Source organism: Carcharodon carcharias, chromosome 26 (assembly GCF_017639515.1).
Source record: "Carcharodon carcharias isolate sCarCar2 chromosome 26, sCarCar2.pri, whole genome shotgun sequence".
In the NCBI taxonomy this organism is placed as follows: Eukaryota; Metazoa; Chordata; class Chondrichthyes; order Lamniformes; family Lamnidae; genus Carcharodon; species Carcharodon carcharias.
The window spans coordinates 45,503,422-45,527,541 of NC_054492.1; the positions used below are offsets into that span (position 1 = coordinate 45,503,422).

The window sequence follows — 24,120 nt, forward strand, 5'->3', positions numbered from 1 at the left end:
GCAAGGCATAAATATTCTTAGGTTTAACCAGAAAGTTATGTTGAGTCATCTCAAAAGAAACTATATTTACTTAAGTGGTCAGATTCATTTACCTGTCCCATTACATTAGCTTTACCGCTATGGTGATAGCTTGGCTCAATTAGTAGCACTGTTGGCATGGGAGCCAGAAGGTTATGCGTTACTTTTGAACTAGAGGCACTCGTTGTGAAGCCCTATGGAAATCCTGAGGACATGAAAAGACATTTCAGAAGTGAATGCCCTTTCCTTCTTACTGCACATGCAAACAAGGGTAATGCACAACTAGCTCTAAGAATTGAACAGGCCAGTGATCTGAACAGGTTGGTGCATTTGACTTTTCAAGATGAGAGGTGGAAGGTGCAACCCAACACCATAACCTTTTCTAGCAGATTGGGCGAAACTCTGACATATTAGCAAAAAAAAAAGCAGGTTGAGGTTCAACAAGATATGGCGGATCCACCGACACACTTCAAAGTGCACATACTTGATGTGCTGAGAATATTAGTTATTTATAATTGACATTTTAGGTCAGGCACATCTGAGAGGAGCTATTTTTTCTCATTGAGTGAGTTGAATGAAGAGTCATTGTAGCCACATTTGGGGTGGATCAATGCAATGCTCCCAAATAGCTATCACTGAATCCTCAACACCCAACATCACAGAATGACCATGGACCTTTAGACTTTATATCCAGCCCATACAGTTTCCAACCTGAAAATGCTCAACCATAACACTAGGTGCCAGGTGTGCCAGTGTGATTAATCCAATAACCTTTAAAGATTGTAAAGGTTTTTAATTCACCACCACCAAGTCTCAAATGCTGATTATTTACACCATGTAAAAGCAACACAAACGAGAGACTAATGATAATTCTTATTACGAGATACTAATGGGGCTTTTGTAATTCATAGTTGGGGCATAATTCTGCTTCCCATGACTCTGTACATAGACCTGTTAAAATTCACTTACCAGACTGACTGAATTATTGGATCCTAACCCAACAAACAGTGACGATGCCAAAAGCAGCTTTTCTTGCTCTTCTGCAGTAACACCTGCCGTTTTTTCAGCTGTGGAGGAGCAGTCTGTTGTTACGCTACTTTCTGAATTGGGACTTGTTAAGGTTTCTTCTTTGGATTCGCTCTTCTTTCGAAGGTAGCCCTCCTTACCCCACACTTTCTTCACTCCATCAAGCTTCAGGCTATCGGAACTAAATAAAGGTTTACAATTTGATACACTTGGTCCAAATACTGACGACTGCCTCATTCAACCATGTTAGAAATCACTACTATAAACATTCTACTGCTAAGGTACAAAACCAAAATGTTCAAAGTTTTCAGACAATGTTCCCTCGAGGCTGTTTGCCACACAGCAACCCAGAAGTTCTCGTGCAGGTGGTGCACAGGTTGGCCGCTTTAAGATACACACATGCACAGCCCCAGAAGAAAATGTAAAGGGCCTGTGCACTACAAAAAAAAATTAGAGGGGACGCTGTTCTCATGCTCTCAATGCATAAATAAAATTATTATAGAATTGCATAATGGAATACTGGGCATAATGGAATACTGGTTCGTAGTACTGGTTGGAAGCTGTCAGCCTTGGCTCAGTGGAAGCACTTTTGCATCAGTCAGGAGGTCATAGGTTCAAGACCCACTCCAGAAACTTAAGTACTTAATTCTAAGCTAACACTTAAGTGCAGTACTAAGAGTGTCTTTTGAATTGAACATTTAAGCCAAGACATATCGGCTTATAAATGTGAATGTAGAAGATCCTACTGCACTCTTCAAAGAAGAGCATGAGTGTTCTCTTGGTGTCTTGGCCAATATTCATCCCTCAACCAGGATCACTAATAACCAGTTCTCCTAGTTTAATTCCTCTGCTGTTTGTGGAACCTTTACACAAATTGATTGTTACACTTGCCTAAGCTACTGCAGTGGCTACACCAAAAGTACTTCAGTGGCTGCAATTTAAATATTCCAAAGACGTGAAAGGTGCTATATAGAGCTAAGCCCTTTCTTCTTCCTTCCTTTAATTAGAGGATGTAATATCCTTTTATTTTGCCTGCTGGTCGTCTTTTGGAAAGTCACCACTTTGGAGTCAAGTGGGGAGATGAACAATTACACCCAGATTTTTGCCTGTATCACTTCCGAGGCAATCAACAGAAGTGTGACAGTCGCCAAGTGACAAGTCTTCCTTCAACTATACCCCTCCCATCTGCAAGGGTTTGGTCTTCATTCAGCAACTACCCAAAATGGTATGATTGAAATTAGAAACTGAGCAGAGTCATGGGATTAAACTCTTAGCTAAATTAACTGTGAAGCTACTTAATTAGTATTTCCAATGGAGATTCATCATAATTACCATGATTAACGTACATCCATAATTGCAAATTATGCAGTGTTTTATTACATTCAAATGTAACAAAAATTCTGAATCTAGTTATAATGATCTACCAGCACGTAAATATGGTAAATTATGGTAGGCATGCCATTGAGATCACAGGACATTTTTTGGGGGGATTGACATTTTTTAATACAATTAAATATATATGTACGGCATCTTGTTCTACTTATCAAATTGCAATACAATAAAATTCGTTTCAAAAATTTAAAATAATACTTATTACACTGACTCAAAACCTCAGTTTTTAAATATGTAACTCACAAAAAAAATCACATTAAGCCTGCTGAACACAACTTAGATAGGGTGGTTATTGACAAGCTGCAAACTGAAAAGAGCAACATAATTTTCTTACAAAGTTGCCAGCTTTGGTTCAGTAATAACACTCTCTTCTATAGTGAGAAAGTGTGGATTCAAGTCCACTTCAGAGAATCCAGCACATAGCCTAGGCTGGCACGTCAGTGCAGTAGTGCTGCACTGTTGGAGGTGCCATCTTTCGGGTGAGATATTAAGCCAAGGCCCCCTCAGGTAGATACTAAAAAAATCCAGCGGCATTATTCAAAGAAGAGCAGAGAAATTTTCCTGATATCCATGCCATTTACACATGCCTCAAACAACATCACAATAGGTTATTTGGTCCTTGTTTCATTGCTGTTTATGGGACATTGCTGTGTGCAAATTGGTTGCCTAGTTTACCTATATTCTAACAGTGAAAACACCTCAAAAGTATTTACTTCTATATCACTTTGGAACATCCTGAACTGGAGAAAAGTGCTAAATAAATATTAGTCCTTTCATTTCCAAGAAGAAAATGTTGATTTTAATTTGTAGCTATTCCAAATTAATTTAACAGTGAAGGATTAATATTACACTCAGCAAGTGACAATCAGTGTACCTTCAAGCTGAGTAAAGATAGGGTTGAAAAACAGGAATGAGTATTCCAAAGGAATGATTCTAGCACACGCATTAAACAAACAGCATTCATGCTTCCATCTGCTGATATTTACTAAAATAGCCTAAACTTACTCTTTTAATCCAGGTTCTGTGCTGTTGCAAGAAATCTCTGAGCTGAAGGATAATCCTGTTGGAGATTGCCTTCCCGAAACACAGGAAGCCTGTGGGCTTGTAGCAAAAGACAGTCCATACGGTTCAAAGTTCAACACTATAGCAAAATAAAATAAAATTTTTCAACTGTTGTGCAATAAGTTTTTAAAGAGAATATTGCAGTCAACATGTAAATCTGGATAAAGTTAATTTCTTCAGAGCAAAATAAAACATTTTTCCCCACACTTACTCTTGCTACAGGATGTGTTTAAATATTCACCAACCCAGCATTTAAATCCAATCACAAAGATCTATTACTACATTTCATTTGACTAATATTCTTTTTACTCCATTGCACAGTATCTCCTGATGACATGTTTTAATTCCACCTAGCCACTTGGGGGTGCTCTTTCTCAACAAATTCACTTAATGAACATAGTCTGCACGAAGTGTGTCGCAGCATACAGTATCAATGGGGCACCTGGGCCTCTCAAACACCAGGTCCAATGGTCTCTCCCTTCCGTGGAATTTAAACATAAAGAAATAGATCCAACAACATGGAAAAAAGCAGGGTGAATGAGAGTCAAATTAGATACAGAAAGAGGAATAAGGGGAGAGGAAGGAATGAGAGAGGTAAAATAAACAGAGGAAAAAATTTAAAAATATATATTTTAAATGTTAAAAACCACTAGGAACAATTTACTATCTACGGGAGTGATTCTCCAGTTTGGCGTCTGCAAGGTTGGATAGCAAGTCAGGACCATAAATTGTCATAGGCAGGGTCTTTAAGACTTGAGCTGCCAGCCTCAAGATTAATTCATATTAACAGCAGCAAATCCAGCAATTTATCTGCCATTAGCTTGATACAATGTAGTTTGTTTGTCCAAATAATTGAGGGGAACAGCTCCTGACTACAGCCAACTTTGGCTGTAACTGGAGTATTTTGATACCGTCAACAGGTTAAAAGGAAGGATCGCACTATTCTCCAGCAAGGCCCCTTGAATGAACGTAAATTCAAAAAAGTAGTGGCACGTTAACAATGCAAACGCAATTTCTCTTCTTCCCAGAAATATAAAACAAAACCAATATGGTCATGTGAGAGCATACCCACACTGGATAATGACATAACTACTTTAAATGTTTTCTTTAAACAGGAAGTTAAACCGAGGTCCAGGAGCAGGGAACTCTCCTGATCTTTTGGTCAACATTTTACCATTAGCCAATAGCACCATAAAACAAATGAAATAGTCATTCATCTCTCTGCTGTTTTTGCGATCGTACTATACATAAGAAGGCTGCCACGCTTGCTTGCATAACAACAGTGACTGCAAATTCACAGGAAGTATTTTGAACATTTCTAAGAAACATTGTACAGGCCATAAAAGTGTATGCCAGTCAGAAGTCTTTTTAAACAGCAAGATTTATGAGTATGGTCTCAAAATTTAAAATAACAAATTAGTCTTGTTCCCACCTTTGCAACTGATACCTGAAAACTACATTTGAAGGCCGTGAATCTGATCTGAAACCTAGAAACATAGTGCGTAGGAGGAGGACATTTAGTTTCTGTGCCAAAGAGCTATCCAACTAAATCCCAATTTCAAACCCTGTTATCAGCACCTGTTCTCTGTTCCAAAGACAATTTATTTCTCTGAAGCCAACACCCTCAATATTTTACATAATTATTTCCTGAAGTGATTAATAATAAAATTCCATTTCCCCCTGTCACTGTCTCACTCCAACCTTGCGACTAACTTGAACTGGACATCAAGGCAAAACTCGACTGGAGTGATAAGAGTGTGGCTTTGCATCCTTGATTCTGCAACCAATGAGGGCCTTGATTTTAACCGTGCAGCTGAGTTGCTGAAATTGAGGACAGGGAAGGAGGCAAAGACCAAAGCAACAAAGGCCAGAACCAATCCTTCAGGCAATTTTGAAGTAGCATTACTAGAGGCCTGAAGTAGCCTGCTCCCATTTCCAAGGTAAGGTCTGGTACAGGGTATGGTATCATAAAGAGCAGAAGGGTAAATGATGCCTTAATTTTAAGAAAAAGCAATACCAATTAGCAGAATATTTAAATTTGGTAAAGCTAACCTCTTGCCTCAAAAAATCCACATAATATGGTCCGCTATTCAGGATTAATAAGTACAAATAACCACACAGTCAAAGAAGTCAAGAACCTGACACTTCTGGTTAAAGTTAAACTGTTTTTCAACAGCAGAAACACATAGCTTGTTCATTTTTCAACACGCTCCTAACCTAGATATAGTTAAACATTAAGTTGGCATGATTAGAGGGCAAAGTTATGATTCGGTAACAAATGGTAAAACCTGTGACAAATGAGCACTATCCATAGAGGGGCAAGGTGGCCAACCATTACTATAAGAAAAAGGTTAAAAAGTTAAATTATATTTATGGTATTGATTAGACTTGGTGAATGCTGCTCTTCTTTGAATAATACCAAGTGGTCTCTACTGTTCATAGTTGCTTGTAGGATAGGCGCTGGTTCCAAGGATAGTTGCCAGGTTGGCCTATGTGACAGTCCCAAAAAAGTACTTTTTGTGTTTCAGCTACAAGAACACAAATAGTTCTTTCTTTTCTGCCCCTTGCTCAAAGTAGACTGTGAGGCGATTTATATCCAAAGGCCGATCTTTAGTCTCCAATACCCTTGTTGCATATTATACATAAGTGCAAACAAAGAGTGACTGGTCATTAACTAGCTTACTGGAAAGAGCTATTTGGACTAAACAGTTTGAGGAGAAAGCAAATGTTAAGAATATGTCTGTCATTATTGTCTAGCCTAAGTATTTATTAGCTGGAAGTGGGTTTGCGTGTTAAACTAATAAGCAGTTTCTTAAACATAACTCATTGTGGGTTTGTAAAAGATTGCTTTTCTGCTGAGTCACAATTGATTTCAGGGGAATTTATGTAATAGGCCAAAAAGATTTTAAATCTGAAATTTATTGAAGTGGGTGAAACATAAATGCCATCGGTAAGCCTGGCTGTGCGTCATCTTTTTATATACACGAGTCAGACCTAACACTGAACAGGCCCCCCTCCTTACAGCAATCTCATTTCATTTTTCAAAATAATACCATTATATAAAAGCTTTGACTAGATAAAACAAAATATCCAAGTATGTGTTGCAGTTCAACAATTCACCAAGGTACAGTATCATTACAATCCACAGAACTAGTAAAAGTCATGAACCATCTTCAATTATTTTTAATCACAGGATAAAAGCTGCAGATTGCAGCATATTTGGAAATCCTGTTTTAACAACTTCGGGTATCGAGGGTAGTAGGAATGCAGGGGGCTTAGATCTTTTAAGGAATATGCAAAGGCAATGGAAAGAGGGAGTGCTTCTTACCACTCAGGGTACAGTGAAATAATGGTGGATATACTCCCTTTTTACATATGAACTGTGTCCAAAAATGGGAAAGTCAGAACTAGGTGGCATGTTTCAGTTATTAGGAGCCCCAAATTGATCATCTAAAATGGAGTATTTTTCCACATCAGGCTGTTCCTTACAGCATGTAAAAAAAACGATCAGGATTTGTACGAATGATTCTTCATCAAAATAAAATAAAAATCAAACAATATAACAATATAATGTAAATATGCAGTTCAACAAGGCCAGCTGAGTTTCCAAAGATATCAACCCTGATTTTAAGTGGGCAGGCCCCAAAGTGGACAGCACACACAGGGGTGGAAAGGCCCAATCGATCTTAATGATAATTCAGTAGCAGGAGGTCACAGCCAGGGATCGAGAGAATGGTCCCCAGCAGCATGTCAAGGGCAGGGGTTGGGGAAGGAGGGGGAAGGTCTGGCCGCAATTAGGAGGGCGACCTGGGGCAAGGGAGGCCCAGAGCTTCCTTCTGCGATCCAGCGGATACTGATTTGTATAAAAGTTAATTTTACGGGGCTTGTTTTGGACCATGATCCCAGCACCAACCCGCAACACAGGTTTGGCCTGAGGGTGTAAACTTCACTGCTGCACCCCACCCAGCCAGATCTCAAAGTAAAATGGCAGATCAGGCTTCCCATTGAAGGTTAAGGATGGGAAGACAGCTGAATAAGAGTGGGTAAGTAACTGACTATTTCCTTACTGTTCAGTTGCTGTCAGGCCCCAGGGCGCTTGTTGCTTGTTTGGGGGTGGGGGGTGGGGGGGTGTCGTTTGGAGAGAAAAAAATAACTGATTAAATTTAGAGTTCATTCATTCGTTGGGTCAATTTCTTCTCCATAAAAATTAAGTAATAATAACCATCTCATCCTCTTCATAACCTCCCAACTGAACATTTCGCCTGTAAGTAATTTCAGCCATAGTTCCATCCCCTCATTTCCCAGTATTACACTAGACACTTGCAAGACATGTCTACCTTTGGAGGACAGGTCACTGACTAGATGGTAACATACAAACTAGGAGCAGCAGTCCAGTCAGCCCATCAAGCCTACTACACAACTTGAATTTAAAAATTGCTGTCTTGTTCACTAGTTTCCTTTTTGTTGAGCATTTTTAAATAAATCTCACAATCTGAAAGTTATAAGGATATATAATGTAATATTTAATTAACTGGGAAGACGGCGGCATTGTGGGAGTGTCACTGGACGAATACTCTGGGGACGTGGGTTCAAATCATGGCTGGTGGAATTTAAATTCAATTAATAAATCTGGAATATAAAGCTGGTCTCCATCATGGTGACCATGAAAGTATCACTGATTGTTGCAAAAACCCATCCAGTTCATTAATGTCCTTTAGGGAAGGAAATCTACCATTCTTATCCTGTCTGGCCTACATGCGAGTCCAGATCCCCGTTAATGTGGTTGACTCTTAACTGCTCTCTAAAATGGCCTAGCAAGCCACTCAGTTCAAGGGCAATTAGGGATGGGCAACAAATGCTGGGCCCTTTCCAGCTAGGCCCACATTCCATGAAATAATATATTTTTTAAATTGTTATTTGGTCCAAAACAGAAAATCCTCTGAACAGGGATTGGTGAAGATCCAGTACTATAAAGATTCTAATCATAAGGAATTCAATACATTATATATAGTACTATTCACTATCTAAAAGACCATACAATCATTTCACTAAAAAAGGCTTGATTTGTCCAGGTACAATGGAATATTTCTTCAAAACAAAAACAAAAATACCTGGAAAAACTCAGCAGGTCTGGCAGCATCTGCGGAGAGGAACACAGTTAACGTTTCGAGTCCAAATGACCCTTCAACAGAACTAAGTAAAAATAGAAGAGGTGAAATATAAGCTGGTTTAAGGGGGGGTGGGACAAGAGGAGCTGGATAGAGGGCCAGTGATAGGTGGAGATAACCAAAAGATGTCATAGATAAAAGGACAAAGATGTGTTGAAGGTGGTGATATTATCTAAAGGAATGTGCTAATTAAGGGTAGAAAGCAGGACAAGCAAGGTACAGATAGCGCTAGTGGGGGTGGGGTGGGGGGAAGGGATGGAAATAGGCTAAAAAGTAGAGATAAAACAATGGATGGAAATACACTTAAACATAATGGAAATAGGTGTGAAAAGAAAAATCTATATAAATTATTGGAAAAAACAAAAAGGAGGGGGAAAATCGGAAAGGGGGTGGGGATGGAGGAGAGAGTTCATGATCTAAAATTACTGAACTCAGTATTCAGTCCGGAAGGCTGTAAAGTGCCTAGTCGGAAGATGAGGTGCTGTTCCTCCAGTTTGCGTTGAGCTTCACTGGAACAATGCAGCAAGCCAAGGACAGACACGTGGGCATGAGAGCAGTGTGGGGTGTTGAAATGTCAAGCGACAGGGAGGTCTGGGTCATGCTTGCAGACAGACCGAAGGTGCTCTGCAAAGCGGTTACCCAGTCTGCGTTTGGTCTCTCCAATGTAGAGGAAACTGCATTGGGAGCAACGAATGCAGTAGACTAAGTTGAGGGAAGTGCAAGTGAAATGCTGCTTCACTTGAAAGGAGTGTTTGGGCCCTTGGACGGTGAGGAGAGGGGAAGTAAAAGGGCAGTTGTTGCACCTTCTGCAATTGCATGGGAAGATGCCGTGGGAGGGGGATGAGGTGTAGGGGGTGATGAAGGAGTGACCGGGGGGGGTGCAGGGAAGATGTGTCTGGTGGTGGCATCATGCTGGAGTTGGTGGAAATGGCGGAGGATGATCCTTTGAATGCGGAGGCTAGTGGGGTGATAAGTGAGAACAAAAGGGGGACCCTATCATGTTTCTGAGAGGGAGAAGAAGGCGTGAGGGCGGATGCGCAGGAGATGGGCCAGACTCAGTTGAGGGTCCTGTCAACGACCGTGGGTGGAAAACCTCGGTGATATTTCTCGGATATTTCTTCATGCTTCTCCAGTTCAGCAGTTGCTTAAGCATCACTGACATCTCTGCATCAGCAAATCCTATCAGTAAGTTATAACAGGTATCAAAAAAATAAAAAAATAAAAACTTTGCCCTCCACTTCCTTCAATAAACAAACAGCTAATGGGGAAGTGGCAAAGATCCTAGTCCAAAGGACTGCTCATTCTGTGTGATTACTGCAGCATGACCTGTGTATCAAAAGGACCTATTTATCATGCATAGTTGTGATCAATGAACTGTTACAACTATAGTGCTGTTAAGCCACTGAACCTAAAAGATTTTGTTACTAACTATTCCTAGAAATGTATATATGCCAAAGTAGAAAAGTAGCAACTCCCAGAAAGGTGACAACACAAAAACAGCTCTATATTTGAAATCAAATAGTTATATACGTGATAACTTGAGTGGTAAGTACACCCAACATTCTTTTACTTGTACTGGAAAGAAAATCACTTGAGGCGCAAAAGTCTGAAGGGAAAATTCAAATGTTGACGGTTCATTAGGAGCACATTTCTAGGTGGAACCAGGGCCATGCTTCCCTGGATAATATTGAATTATGTTAAAAATTATGAATTTTAGTTCATTTTAAAAATATTCACACTTTAAAAATGAGAATCTAAAAGCAAGGAAAAATCAAGTGACATTTGGATCTTCAACAATTACTGACCTAAAGATTACCACTATGGTGATTTCCATATATCCAGACCAAGCACCCAGTTCACAATGACACTGCACCCAATGCAACTTGTCCTTTCAAAGAATCATTGTATTCTCTATACTTCTCAATTCATATAAAGCTCTGTAAGCAGACATCAAGTTTGCCTCCTGGGACGCTGATGGCTACTTTTATCCACATAATTAAGCTATTTTTCACCGGTCCTTTAATAACCAGCATTTTTAATGCCTCCTTCTCACTTTTGGGAAATGCCTGGTAATGACTCAGTGCTTCATCAAGCAGCTCCCAGAGATTGGAAATTCACTTTCCATGAAATTGGAGCACAAGGCTCATGTTTGAATTACTGCATAATTTCTCTACCACCCCACCATAAAAATTGAACTTTTTTTTTTTACCTTTCTCTTGTGACAACTCCTCTTCCTGTCTTTGATGATGCGGCTTATAAGGTGCAGCTCCATGGCCCAGAGCATCAGCAACAAAACCATCAAGAAAAGATAATGAAGCATCAACCTAAGTAAGCAAAATAAGCTTGCTCATGAAATTACACAGCCACACTTTTCTGGCTGAAAGTTATATCCACGTGCAGAATTGAAAGTTAGTTGAAACTTCACAACCTTAAGCTCAACAAAATGTCACATTTAAATTTCCCCCTTCTCACAAAGCTGATGTCACCAGGTTCTTCAACCTCGCCAACATGGCATTCTTACCCGATAACCCCCATGTTCAGTTTCCAACAGGAATGGCCAGATAATCATTAGGAGCAAGAACACCCACTGATTCCACGATCCCCGGTTCCATACCCAGAGGTTGAAGGTAAACACTGTCAACTTGTCTCTGTGGTGGCATGCACCTTTCAAATAGAAAGACTGTGGGCTCAAGACTCACTCCAGGACTGAAGTACATAACCCAGCAGCGCTACATTGCAAGGAGGTGCTATCTTTCTGTTGGGATGTGAAACCAAAGCCAGAATTTTCCTTGGCAAGTGAGTTTACTCCCCCACCCCGAGTTCAGGAAATTTTCCTGTTGTCTCTCATCCCTCAGTCACTGCCACCAAAACAGATAATCGCCATTGTATGAAAACTGCCTGTCATGATTTCTGAAATAACAATGGTGACTGCACTTCAAAAATAATTCATTGGCTATGGATCACTTTGAAACATCCTTAGAAGGAGAAAGTTGCCAAATAAATCCTTTTTTTCTACTTAAAGCTCCACTGAGCTCCACTAACATAGGGATCAAATCTGGGACCTTGCTGATCTGTTTACTTCAGTTTCACACAGAGAACAGCACTTAGGAATTGAGGCAACCAGGAAGCTAGACACAGCTTTTTAATAAAACAATTATTCATTCTGTACTTTCAAGAATTAGTTCATATTCAGCATTTTCTAGCCCTACCTAAATACATTATTTTAATCTTGTTTTAAAAAAAAAAATCAATTATCATTAGGGGCTTACCACTATATCATCACAACTTGCATCCAAAGGTAAAACTGTGTCCATTAGCTCTCTATTCTCAACGAGCTGCTGCAACTCAAAAGAGCATTGTCTCAAACAAGAATCCATTGAATTGCCATAGTTTTGCATGACTTCAGGCAGTGCTTTGACATTCTGTGTCAGACGAAAGAGTTTGGTAATTGCACTCAGGATCCAGGCTTTTGTTTCTAAGCTTGCAGAGCATTTCCCAAGTAAACAATATAGGTTCTGTATGATGTCTTCTGGTTTGGCTTCTGTTTTGAGGTAGGAATACTCCCCCAGCACCTGATACATGTATCATACAAAAACATTTCAATCACTTAATGCCACATATGAAATGAATTACCATAATTTCTAAAAACAAAAGCACTGTTGCTTTGAGACATGCAAATGTTCTGTCACAGTTTTCCTGACCAAAATAAAGCAACCCATTTAGAATGAACAGATTGCATCAGGTGTATGGTCATAAAACCTCAGCCACTGTGTCTTAGCACAATTTTGCATGTCTCTGTGCAATGAAGTATACCAATGCCCCTTGCAGGTGGCATGAGATAATGAGGATGGGCAGATTTTTGTGATCGCTGTTCAAAAAGGGCGTGAAATTACAAAAGGATCATTAAAAATAAAATGCAAGCTCTTACAATGACCCAGGAATATCATCCAGGTAGTAGATGAACTGTAAAATCTAGAAAGGGCCCAAAACTGAATAGCCTACGTTGAGTTACTCAATCTTAGACAGAGTTGTGGCATGTATGTTACAACTGGCATCAATATTGCCTGGGTTAGGTAGGGACAGAATAAAGTAACAGCCAACTATTATGCTCCCAATTGGTATCAACCATCCCAGCTGGAAATGTTATGGTCAAATAGCCAATATAAATGGGTAGGCATCCAAAGCTTTACCCCAACAAATTGTCAACTCCTTCAGGAGGGGAAAATTGGTGAAAAAGTGTAAATTGGCATAAAAATTCTAAACTGATCAGTGTTGTGTTTTGAGCTGGTTGGAGAAATACTTACATGAGTTTACAAAAGTTTTAAGCAAACACAAGATTATCCTGTGCGCAATTAGCCAGTGAAGGAATAATATAATTTAAATAATAATATAATTATAAATCAAGAGGAGACGTTGGCATAGTGGTAATGGCACTGGACTAGCAATCCAGAGGCCCAAGTTTATGCTCTGGGTACAGGGGTTCAAATCCCACCAGAGCAGCTGGTGGAATTGAAATTCAGTTTGTAAATCTGGAATATAACTCTAGTTTCATGGTCACCATGAGGCTATCACCAATTGCCGTAAAAACCCATCCGGTTCACTATTTTCCTTTAGGGAAGGAAATCTGCCATCCTTACCTGCTCTGGCCTACGTGTGACTCCAGACCCACTGCAACGTGGTTGACTCTTAACTGCCCTCAGGATTGGCCTAGCAAGCCACTCAGTTCAAGGGCAATAAGGGCAACAAATGCTGGCCTTGCCAGTGCCCCCCACATCCCATGAAAGAATAAAGGAAAAAGACACATCCAGTTCATAAATGCTTTTTCCAGCAAGCAGACAGCAGAATGCCTGCCTTGTGAACAATGGGTGTGGGTCTCTGGGCTTACCTGTCACTTCAATTCACCAGTCAATGGGGTCGAACTGTCAGTTTTCAATAGGTCTGCCATCAGTCCATGCAAAACCTGTAATTGTTTCACTGTCATTGATAGGCACTTCTAATCAGTTCAGCTTCCCTGATAAATATTTCAGAATGAGATTGATAGCACAATACGTCCCTACACTGCCGGTCTACTACTAGCCTACTTAATTCATTTTAGCTGCAAGCTTACCCAGCTCATAACCTGCAGGAATCTCTGAGGGTATTGAATATTCTTTTCCAAAAGGGCAAGATAGGAATTCACAGCATAAAGCCTCAGCTGTTTGTCTTCTGCTTCATCATCAAATCCTACAGAAGGGTTAAAAAACGTTGCATCTTAAATATTGAGCTGTAAATGTTTTCTACAAAATATATCTTCAAGAGTCATCTTCGGAAAAATCTAAACGTTTTCAATATAGTCAACCATATAAATTATATGATTGAAAGATATATATTACAAACTACACCCACATTTGCACCCACAATTTCAAATCAAGATAGAAAAATTTATTTATTAAAAAACATTTTTAAATGGGGTTGTTAGTGTGATAAAAGAATTACTCAAGTTCGTATAGGAAATGAAGAAACTGCAATTGGTAAGAATTTAAAAGCTATTCTCACTGCCATGTAAAAGGCATGACATTAAAAGAACAATTAATGAACTGAAATTACTATGCCACATGTTAGAACTGTCCAAGACTTATATTTATACAGCATCTTGCTGTCTAATTACCTTCAGCCAGCAGCCTCAGGAAGTTGTTTGGGATATCTGATGGTATCATATCTCCACCAATTGAGAACACTGCATTCATGGTTTGTATAAACCACTCATTGTTGGGAGCATATGTTTATGGGTTGTCAAGGACAAAACCAAAGCCAAAATAGAAACTATTTCTGCAACATATACTTCTTGTGGGTTGGGAGAAATGGGTAAGGTGTACTTCAATATAAAGTTGCACTGAACAGTATATTAAAAAAAAGACAATTTCCTAGTTTAGAGGCTTTTTAAACTAATGCTAATTTCAGATTATCTCCCTTTTACTACTTTTAGCAAAAGAAACTACAGATTAAATAGCGTTCCCACTTTATTCTCTCAGCTACATTTTTGCTAAAATTAGCTAATAAGTGTTGCTCTGCATTCTTATGCCTGGCACACACATGGATATAATTAACAGCCTCAAACTAGATGCTTTAATTAATGTATCTGCTACAATGCACTTTAACTTCAGGGAAGCCTGGATAAGGAACGTAACTGCAGTAAAATTCATTTAAATCCACTTCCATTTACTCAATAGAATGCATTTTTTGAAAGCTGAGATTTATAATGTTCCTAACTTCTGCCAGCAATGCAAACTGTTAAGTGAGGTGTGAATTTTCATTTTCTTTGTTGTGCTGCATGATACAACCAAAAGGGAGTGCAAAATAATTCTTAAAGATACAATGATCAGTCAAATCATTCTGGAAAAACAAAAATAGGGCTGATTAAAAATGAAAATAGAATTCAATTTTATCAATATTTTCGCTAGTGTCCTTATTTCCCCTTCATTCAGTGCCCAATTTCTTCCTACCATAAAGCACCCCAGAATGTCATCTTGTGCATAATGAGTGATACGGAAATGCAAACCAATAATACAAATGTAACTATATCACAAGGTAAAATTTCACTTTGCCAATACATAGAAAGGGGAGCAGAAAACAACTGTCCTTCATTCCAACCTGAAAAATAATAAAACAAACATGGGTCGTGGAAATCACTGCATTCACTGCCCCACCTTTAACTCACTCAAAGTACCCAAGCAACCGCTTAGTGCTTATGAGCTGGTGAATCATCGGATTTTGCCATTTGCAAAATAAATGCCACTAGTACACTGTTTTCAACTTTAATTTATCACTGAATAATAATTCAGTTTACATTTAACAAACATCTCCAACAGAATCAGAATTACAAACACCAATTTCAATCTGTGCCAGAATGCTTTATTAGTCAGTCCCCATATTTTCAATCTCAGCAACCCTCTCCTTCTAATTATGAAATAAAAAAGCACTGCCCATTAGTTCACACAGCACCGACAAATCTTAACTGATTTGCTGTGATGAAAGGATATTTTTCAGCAAGTTCTGCTACTTTGCCAACTAAACTGATGGTGATGTATTCATCTTTGCTTTGCCTCAGATAGTCCAGCATTTTTTGGACTATAACAGCTACATTTTGTGCATTAGTGATTCGGTAGAGCAGTTCTAGTGTCTGTGGAAAGAGCACAACTCAGATGACATTAAAACAGTAAGACAGTATGACTGAAATCAGGAACCATTTAATCAAGCTGTAAATTAAATTGGGAAAAATTAATTGTCCAAGGCTCATACACACTTTCCACTCCCCAGAATCAATCTTCAACCTTGATTTGCAGCCTATGGTGACTCTTATGAATTTGAAAAAAGTATAAAATTACATGCTGGTGAACAATGTGCTCAATGAGTCTTCACATCAATGTTTTGAATATTAACACCACCATTTCATTAGACTTAATATTCAAACAACCTAGGTCAAAACAACTCTTACCTCTCGCTTTATAATCGGGTCAGGGTGATCTAGGCACTCAATTATGGTCATTTGGTGCTGAAGAACTAGATTCAAATCTTGCTGGACTACATACGTGAGGGCTTTTAACCCTGGAACATGAAAATGCAATGGTTCACTTTTCGAAATGTACGTAAATATAAAATAAAAATGCGAGCAATCATTTCGCAGAATATTCTTACCCAAATATTTCAGGTTGTTTTTAGGTGATAAGATAAATTTTCCATTACACTTTGCTGCCTTTTCCAATAGATCTGCCTTTGGATGAATGGTATACACTGTTTGAATACACTCAAACAAAATTGCTGGAAAACAGTATTAAAGTAGAAGTTGATATAATATGGAAGTTACAGTCTCAAATAAGTCAGCTCAAATTCAGACAAAATAAGCTATAAAGGAATCCAAACAAACAATTAAAGTAAGGCTAAAGTGTTTGCAAGTTTTGTACTTCATTTACCACACAAAGTTCTTACAATTACACTATAGGAGAAAGAAAGTTCGTACAAATTATTGCGACTAATGGTGGAAAGTACTGTTACTGGAGTTCATATAACACATCTTGTTTTACGTGGAATAATTTATAGTGCATAATGTGAACATACAAAAAATACTAAAATATACATTTCAAACTAAGCATTTAAAATGTGGCATATCTAGCAGACTATGAATTTTCCAATGACCCACTGTAGGATAAATAACAGATAACACTTCATTTTCTGCTACATTCCACTCATAAAATTGGTGATACAACAATTTGGCAGGGTGGTGGGGGAGGTCGGGAACAAAGGAAGCCTTTTTTGTGGTCAATCAAATGCTACTTCCATAATAGAGCAAGAGCCAAGCACTTGCAGGTCAGGTATAACACTACATCTTGTAATCACAAATTGCAGCCTATCTCAAATCCGCTAATCTTAAATCTCCTGTACTGCTCTATTGATTGTGATAATTGCCCCAACCCTGGCTGCAGACTCCAAAACTACAGATTCTAATGCCAGTATGTAGATGGTAAATGACCTGCACCTGCAAACAATTTAACACTAATTCAATCTTGCTTTGAAAACTGAAACAGCTTGCATTCATTATTGATCAAAATTCAAGTTAAGATTACTGGCTGAGTTACTTCACACATTGTTTAAAAAACTGTAAAACAGCAGTGGGTTTATTCACTAAGATTTCAACAGAGAACGCTGCTGGTTCTGTATCCGAGTTGCCAGTCATGACATTTCACTTACAATATACAGAAAGTTCAGAAGTCTGCATCTTTGATCAAAAATAACAACCAAAAAGAAAATATGAACTGCCAATTAATGGGCTTTTAATTTAAAAATCATGTTTCGCATTCAAAGCAATTGGGCCCACAGCAAAACAGCACCTTCACCTTCTTAGGCAGAAGGCACAATTATCCCAGTTGGTAATCTGATTTGCACCAGGAAAGTTACTCCCCCAGGCTTCTGTTTAAATTTTAAAAAGGCAAATCAACCGTGATTGGTCAAGGCATTGCCATGGGGAATGCACCAGTGAACAGTTGTCCCCCATTTTTATTTATTCATTTATGGGATGTGGGCGTCGCTGGCTAGGCCAGCATTTATTGCCCACCCCTAGTTGCCTTTGAGAAAGTGGTGGTGAGCTGCCTTCTTCAACCGCTGCAGTCTATGTTGTGTAGGTACACCCACAGTGCTGTTAGGGAGAGGGTTCCAGGATTTTGACCCAGCGCCAGTGAAGGAACAGGGATATATTTCCAAGTCAGAGTGGTGAAAAGCTTGGAGGGGAACTTCCAGGTGGTGGTGTTCCCATGTATCTGCTGCCCTCGTGTTTCTAGATGGCACGGGTCATAGATTTGAAAGGTGCTCCCTCAGGAGCCTTGGTGAGTTTCTGCAATGCATTTTGTAGATGGTACACACTGCTACTACTGTTCACGGTGATGGAGAGAGTGAGTGTTTGTGGAAGGGCTGCCAATCAAGTAGGCAAAGATGCTTTTGTTCAGAGTCCACTTGCCAACCAATCAGGATCCTTTTCTCATACAGTATAAATTGTTGTTCCCTTTGAAATTTAGTATTCTTGAGTCTACTCTAATGGATGCAAAACAAAAAGCTTTATCAGCATGTCTTTTGTTTTTAAGAACTACTCAGGTTCTGCACTACCAAGCAACTGTTCACTATTCCTTGGTTTGAGAACTGATCTACATATAATCTGCTCCTTGGTACAGACAATTAAAGCATTTGCTGGTTACCTACCATAAGTTATATTGTGGTTGATTTCAGCTCTTCGCAAAGACTCGTCGAGAACATCATACATTAGTTCACTCGTTCTGTCCCAAAAAGAACAATATCACATTTCAGAGTGATTGCAGACTTAAATTAATGAAGCACCAGGTAAACACATGAGAGCAAAAAGAAAAATAGAAACAAAGAAAAGAAACTTGCAATTGTGTCTCATCTTTTACAAGCTCAGGGTGTCCCAAAGCACTTTACAGCAGTACTTTTGAAATATCGTAACATTTAGGCAAACTTGCTACCCAATTTGTGCACAGCAAGGTCCCAAAACAGCCATGAGGCAAATGGCCATATAAACTGCTTAAGTGATGTTATATGAGGGATATATCTTGATCAGTGCATCAGGGAAACTCCTCTGCTCATCTTCAAATAAAGCCACGGGATTTTTTACATCTACCTGAGGGAACAAATGGGGTCTCAATTTAATATCTTATCCAAAAAAATGGCACCTCTGACAATGCAGCATTTCCCCAGTACTTTGCGATGAAGTGTCAATCTAGATTGCGTGCTCAAGTCACTGGAGGGGCTTGAATGCACGGCCCTGTGACTTAGAGCTGAGAGGGCTATCAGTGAACCAAGGCTTACAGCTAAGAATCTAATTACTATTAAAAATAGTAAACTATCCTACATGCACTTCTTTGCAGACAATTTGTCCCTTTAATCATCTTCCCTCCTGAAAATGTTGCCTTTTGCTGGGGTACACAAGTGTAGGCCTTTCTCCAGTACCTCATCCCAGTAACCAAAGGTCTAGGGTGACTAAAGCCTAGAGATCAAGAGCTGGTGGACTGTCGAAAACCAAAGATAGGGGTTTCATATCTGTGTTGCTTTCATGATGCATGCGGGTATTAAACCATCAGGTGAAAGCAAATTTTAAAGTTCCTTGCACAACAGTGATATTTCTCACGAGCTGAGTTAATGCATCAACTGGAAGTAATTTTATTATTTAACTACATCTAGCCAATAATTTAAGATTTTTTTCATAAATTGTAATGGGGTTTGTAATTTTTCAAAAACAAAAATCCATCCTAGATAAACCCCAACCAGCTAGTTAAAGACTCTAAAACAAAAATACCTGGAAAAACTCAGCTGGTCTGGCAGCATCTGCGGAGAGGAACACAGTTAACGTTTCAAGTCCGAATGACCCTTCAACAGAACTAAGTAAAGATAGAAGAGAGGTGAAATATAAGCTGATTTAAGGGGAGGTGGGACAAGTAGAGCTGGATAGAGGGCCAGTGATAGGTGGAGATAACCAAAAGATGTCACAGACAAAAGGACAAAGAGGTGTTGAAGGTGGTGATATTATCTAAGGTATGTGCTAATTAAGGGTAGAACTCTCTGTGTTCCCCTCCGCAGATGCTGCCAGACCTGCTGAGTTTTTCCAGGTGTTTTTGTTTTGGATTTCCAGCATCCGCAGTTTTTTGCTTTTATCTTAGTTAAAAACTCTAGTTGAGTCAGGACACAGACAGAAATGTTGATTGAATGTTTGCTCCTAGTTTTACACTAAAGGATAACAAATTTTTAAACTGTAAAGAGACCTGGATGATGTGTCAAATTATAACTCAATCAACATTACTAACGTAGATGCATTCTGCATTTAACTTTAAACTCATTATAACTGACAAGCTGTAGACTTTGACAAAAGCTACAAATCTATATAACGATGACAACCAACAGGCAATTCAAGGAAATGTTAAAAGGCATTCCAGAATCCTTCAATTTAAATACAACAGATGATGCATAGAAATTAAAATGCCTTTGAAGTGGGACATTGAAATATTCAGTTTGACATGTATTAATGGCTTTATAATAGACACGTAGTTATGAGAGCTCTTTAAAAGCATGATGGAAATATAGCCAACACTGCGCACGATGGGGTATGTAGCCAATACTGTAGGAACCTAGATAGGAACGCAAGCTGTAAAATTTAATGGCCTTCACAGTTTGGGTAAACAAGGTGTTAAGGAGATAAGGAAACAGATAGGGGTTATTAGACCTCAGACACTAACAAATCTCCCCAGGCCAAAAGCTGAGACAACAGGGAACATCTGCGAGCATGAATTGTCTCACTCACTGATTAAGTTATGTGATGTATGTGCTAAAGCAACATCAGTGATTGAGATAAAAACACAGAGATAAAAACAGAGATTAAAACTTTTCTTCTCCGCCGATGCTGCCAGACCTGCTGAGTTTTTCCAGGTAATTCTGTTTTTGATTTTGTATCAGTGATCGAGGACTGTACCAAACAGTGTAGTGAAATGTGAGAACCTAGAACTATAAATTGTGAAACAGTCTTTGTATTATTGAGAGATCCTTGGGAAAGCAACCAGGATAGATCTGATCTCTCCCAGCATATGCTTGAATAAAATCTTTGCTTACTTGAAGCTTACAGACTCAAGAGTGGTCATTTTTACCACAACACCTTATTAAAGAAAGAAGTGGCATTTACATTACGCCTTTCATCACCTCCACTTTTCCGTTATGAGTTCCTATGTCGACATTTATAATGGGAGCTGCTGACATATACTTGTCACATTTCTCATCAATACAATTACTGCAAAACGGGACACAGGTACCTTATCCACTTGTGTACAAAACCAACCCCATGACTTTTGGCCTAAAAGTCGTAATTTTTCATATACCTCGTGTAAAAGTTGATCTTAATTTTTCAGGGATCCATGCCAAAACATTTCAGAATCAAAATATAATCTGGAAAATGTTAACGATTGATTCCATTGTAAATGTATAAATACTAATGAAAATGAATACTGGTAAATAAAGGCATAAACCATTTGCACGTTTAAGTTCTATTTATTCAAATTATTACAGTGATATGATAATATGAATTATTCTGTGTTGTCACTTCATTCCAATGTGATGGTCTTTTCTGGATTTCATCTGAGCCCAAATCAAGCACACATCAACCCATCAAAAACAATACCCAAATAAAAGTAGTTTTAAACTTTTGGCCGAAAACATTGTTCTCAAAAACACAACTTTTACACAAGTATATATATTTACAGTGTGGCAAGTTTACAGAGGCAGTTACCATTATAAACATGGATACAGGAGCCTATAAACCAAAATATGTACAGAAATAAGGACAGAGTGTACGACTTTGACAAATTTACATCTATGCATAATGCCCAAATAACTTTTGGTCTCTGCTCAATTTCAGCCGAAAACTACATTTTGTTTTTACTTCCCATATGCAATGTTATGGGAAACTAACTTAAAATCCTTGCATTGATAGCTGTAACGCCCCAGCACGTTGAAATCCATGGTTAACTCTGTAATGGTGCTGCCTGCTGCTCTTACTTGGTCCAGAGGTGGTGCTGTAACATTCTTCTGCCTGTAATAAGCATACCATTTTCCCACAGGAACATCAAGCAATGTCAATGTGAGATTTCCTTATAACAGTTTCGTTTCCAAGCATGGCAATATTAAACTTAAAAAAAAGGAAAACTCGGTGAAGTACAACTTACATCTGATCATCCTTTCCCAATAATCTCAAAATTCTCAGCAGCTGAATCTGTAGCCAAGGTGCTGGGACACTATGATAGTTGAAATCCACTGCTAGTTTTCCTCCAACTACTTGCTTGAGAATTGTTACAAAGCTCCCAGTTAAATCTTTATAGGCACCTGTATTTTCCTAAAATTGAAGAATTAACTATTAAGTCCTCTAAAACTTAAAAACAAACACGACTGTTTCATAAAGTTTGCTAGTTCATCACTCCTTCCCTCTGGCCTAGAGGGCACCACTTGGTGCAGCTCTAAGCCATTCAAGACAAAAGATGTTAGTTTGATTTCTAGCATATGCTGAATTAACCACTGTAACTGGGTTGTTTTCGTTGCTCTTAGGACCTGTGTGCTGTGAGGTAGAGGAGGATGTCAACAAGGGATCCCATTTCTAAATGTTATCCAGTGGCTCCTACTGGAAAATGCAGCTAAATGCACATCGGGGGATGATGAATTATGCTCAGCTGCGAAATCAACTAGTCAAATGGTCAGACAACGCTTGTGGGGTTCACGCACCATACCCCAGAGTCCGCACCTTGACAGCATTACTAAACAACACGCAAGAATTTTTAAAAATTGTTTCCCATTCATCCAAATTTATCATTCCACTTTTAAAGTTCCAGTGCAAATTGATGACTTAGAAAAACTTGCAAATAGATCATGAGTTGTGGCTTAGATCGGGAGGGGAAAAAAACTGCCAACAAAAATAGCTTATTTTTTCCATTATTAGTTATAGCATGGTACCTTAATCAGCAATAGGTAGATGTGAAGGGAGGCAGCCATGACTCCTGGGTCCCGGTCACACAGAGCTTTCCTAAACTTGTCATGAATGTGTTGAACTTGGTTTGGAGCAATAAGATAAAATTTGTATAGGGTAAGTACTGCTTTTCTTCTTATTATTTCCCTATAAAGAAGCAACATTTTGTTTTTAGAACACTTCTGTACATTGCTTACATTCACAATTATTCATTTAAACATTCTCAGAAAAGCACTCATCAGGAGCCAGGGCATTGTTTATAAAACAAGTGCAAGTATAAAATGTGTATTTTCTGTTATAAGCAATCTGTCAAAAAATATTACAATTATTGTAACTTTCAATCCCCTCCCTCCATGTTCCTTTAATGGGTTACATGCTCCTTCTCAAATAGAGTGGTCAAGAATTCTTGTTACCGTCCTCTGCAGTTCAGTATCATGAAAAAAAACATGGATTTGTATGGACCTGCAAATTCTCCAGTTGTTCATGGTGACTTACGCAATGTGGTGGTTTACAGTGACAGAGTACAATACTATTATTCCAATTTTAAGGTAAAGCTGTGTTTAAGGAGTCTGTTCCCTTAAGGCCATATTCTAACCACTAACAGCAAACACAGGCTGAGGTCAGAATTTAATTATGGTATAGTGACAGCAGTGTATAAATGGAATGGTACATGGACATTCTCGGCTCTGGGTCTGAAGGAAATACTTGGAATGACTGCCCTAATTAACATTCTTCACCTCTTGAAATTTGACATCTTGTCAACTTTGATATGGACAGAAGTGTGCAATATCACACTTGGAAGTACTGCTATTGAGAAACTGGCCACAATAAATTCAATAAAGTTACAAGAAAAAAAGGTGGCTGCTATTTGGTCAAGAAAAGCAAAAGATAAATTTATCTGCAGGGCTTGGTTCAAAACAATAACAGTGGTCTCTACGTTAGTAAATTAAGTCCAATCCTTTTAATTAGCATCAAATGCAAAACAGCACAGATATGCTGGATCTAGATCAAGTCAATTAAGACACTAATCCTGTGCATGAGAACAGTAAACTTAAACAATTCTCAAACTTCAGGGTTTTTGTTTCAGGAAAGGAGTTAGTGGAAACTGCCAGTGTTTCATGCCCAATACTTCACTAAACTCTAAAGCTATCTTTATACCTACCTTGCTGGGATGTTACTGCCATTGGTTTGAGTGCTGCTGCCAATCCCAGCCTCTAATTGGCAGATTTGCAAATCTAGCTAACAAGTGGACACAGTAAGAAAAGATAGGAATTTTCCAGGTGGCAGAGCCACCAGTAACTCGAGATGCATGTCGTGAACTAACCATATTACAGCCCTCTAAACTCAGTATAGTAGCTGTTTAAGAATAGTAAATGGATTCCACGTGAGGCATATACACTACTCGGGAATTTAATT

The 24,120-nt window shown here is 38.7% G+C and overlaps 1 protein-coding gene across 3 annotated transcripts in view; it reads right to left on the reverse strand.

The window, feature by feature from the left end:
* Window positions 1-24,120, reverse strand: part of ap4e1 (adaptor related protein complex 4 subunit epsilon 1) — a 60,710-nt gene that overhangs the window by 11,278 nt on the left and 25,312 nt on the right. For all 3 annotated transcript variants that reach the window (XM_041175255.1, XM_041175256.1, XM_041175257.1), the window contains 12 exons: window positions 22,692-22,851; window positions 21,914-22,080; window positions 18,393-18,466; window positions 16,341-16,463; window positions 16,141-16,250; window positions 15,686-15,825; window positions 14,314-14,426; window positions 13,774-13,889; window positions 11,936-12,238; window positions 10,876-10,990; window positions 3,442-3,577; window positions 988-1,225 (listed from right to left, as the gene is read on the reverse strand). In XM_041175255.1, the coding sequence (XP_041031189.1) occupies window positions 988-1,225; window positions 3,442-3,577; window positions 10,876-10,990; window positions 11,936-12,238; window positions 13,774-13,889; window positions 14,314-14,426; window positions 15,686-15,825; window positions 16,141-16,250; window positions 16,341-16,463; window positions 18,393-18,466; window positions 21,914-22,080; window positions 22,692-22,851 (1,795 nt within the window). The remainder of the gene's footprint in view (window positions 1-987; window positions 1,226-3,441; window positions 3,578-10,875; window positions 10,991-11,935; window positions 12,239-13,773; window positions 13,890-14,313; window positions 14,427-15,685; window positions 15,826-16,140; window positions 16,251-16,340; window positions 16,464-18,392; window positions 18,467-21,913; window positions 22,081-22,691; window positions 22,852-24,120) is intronic.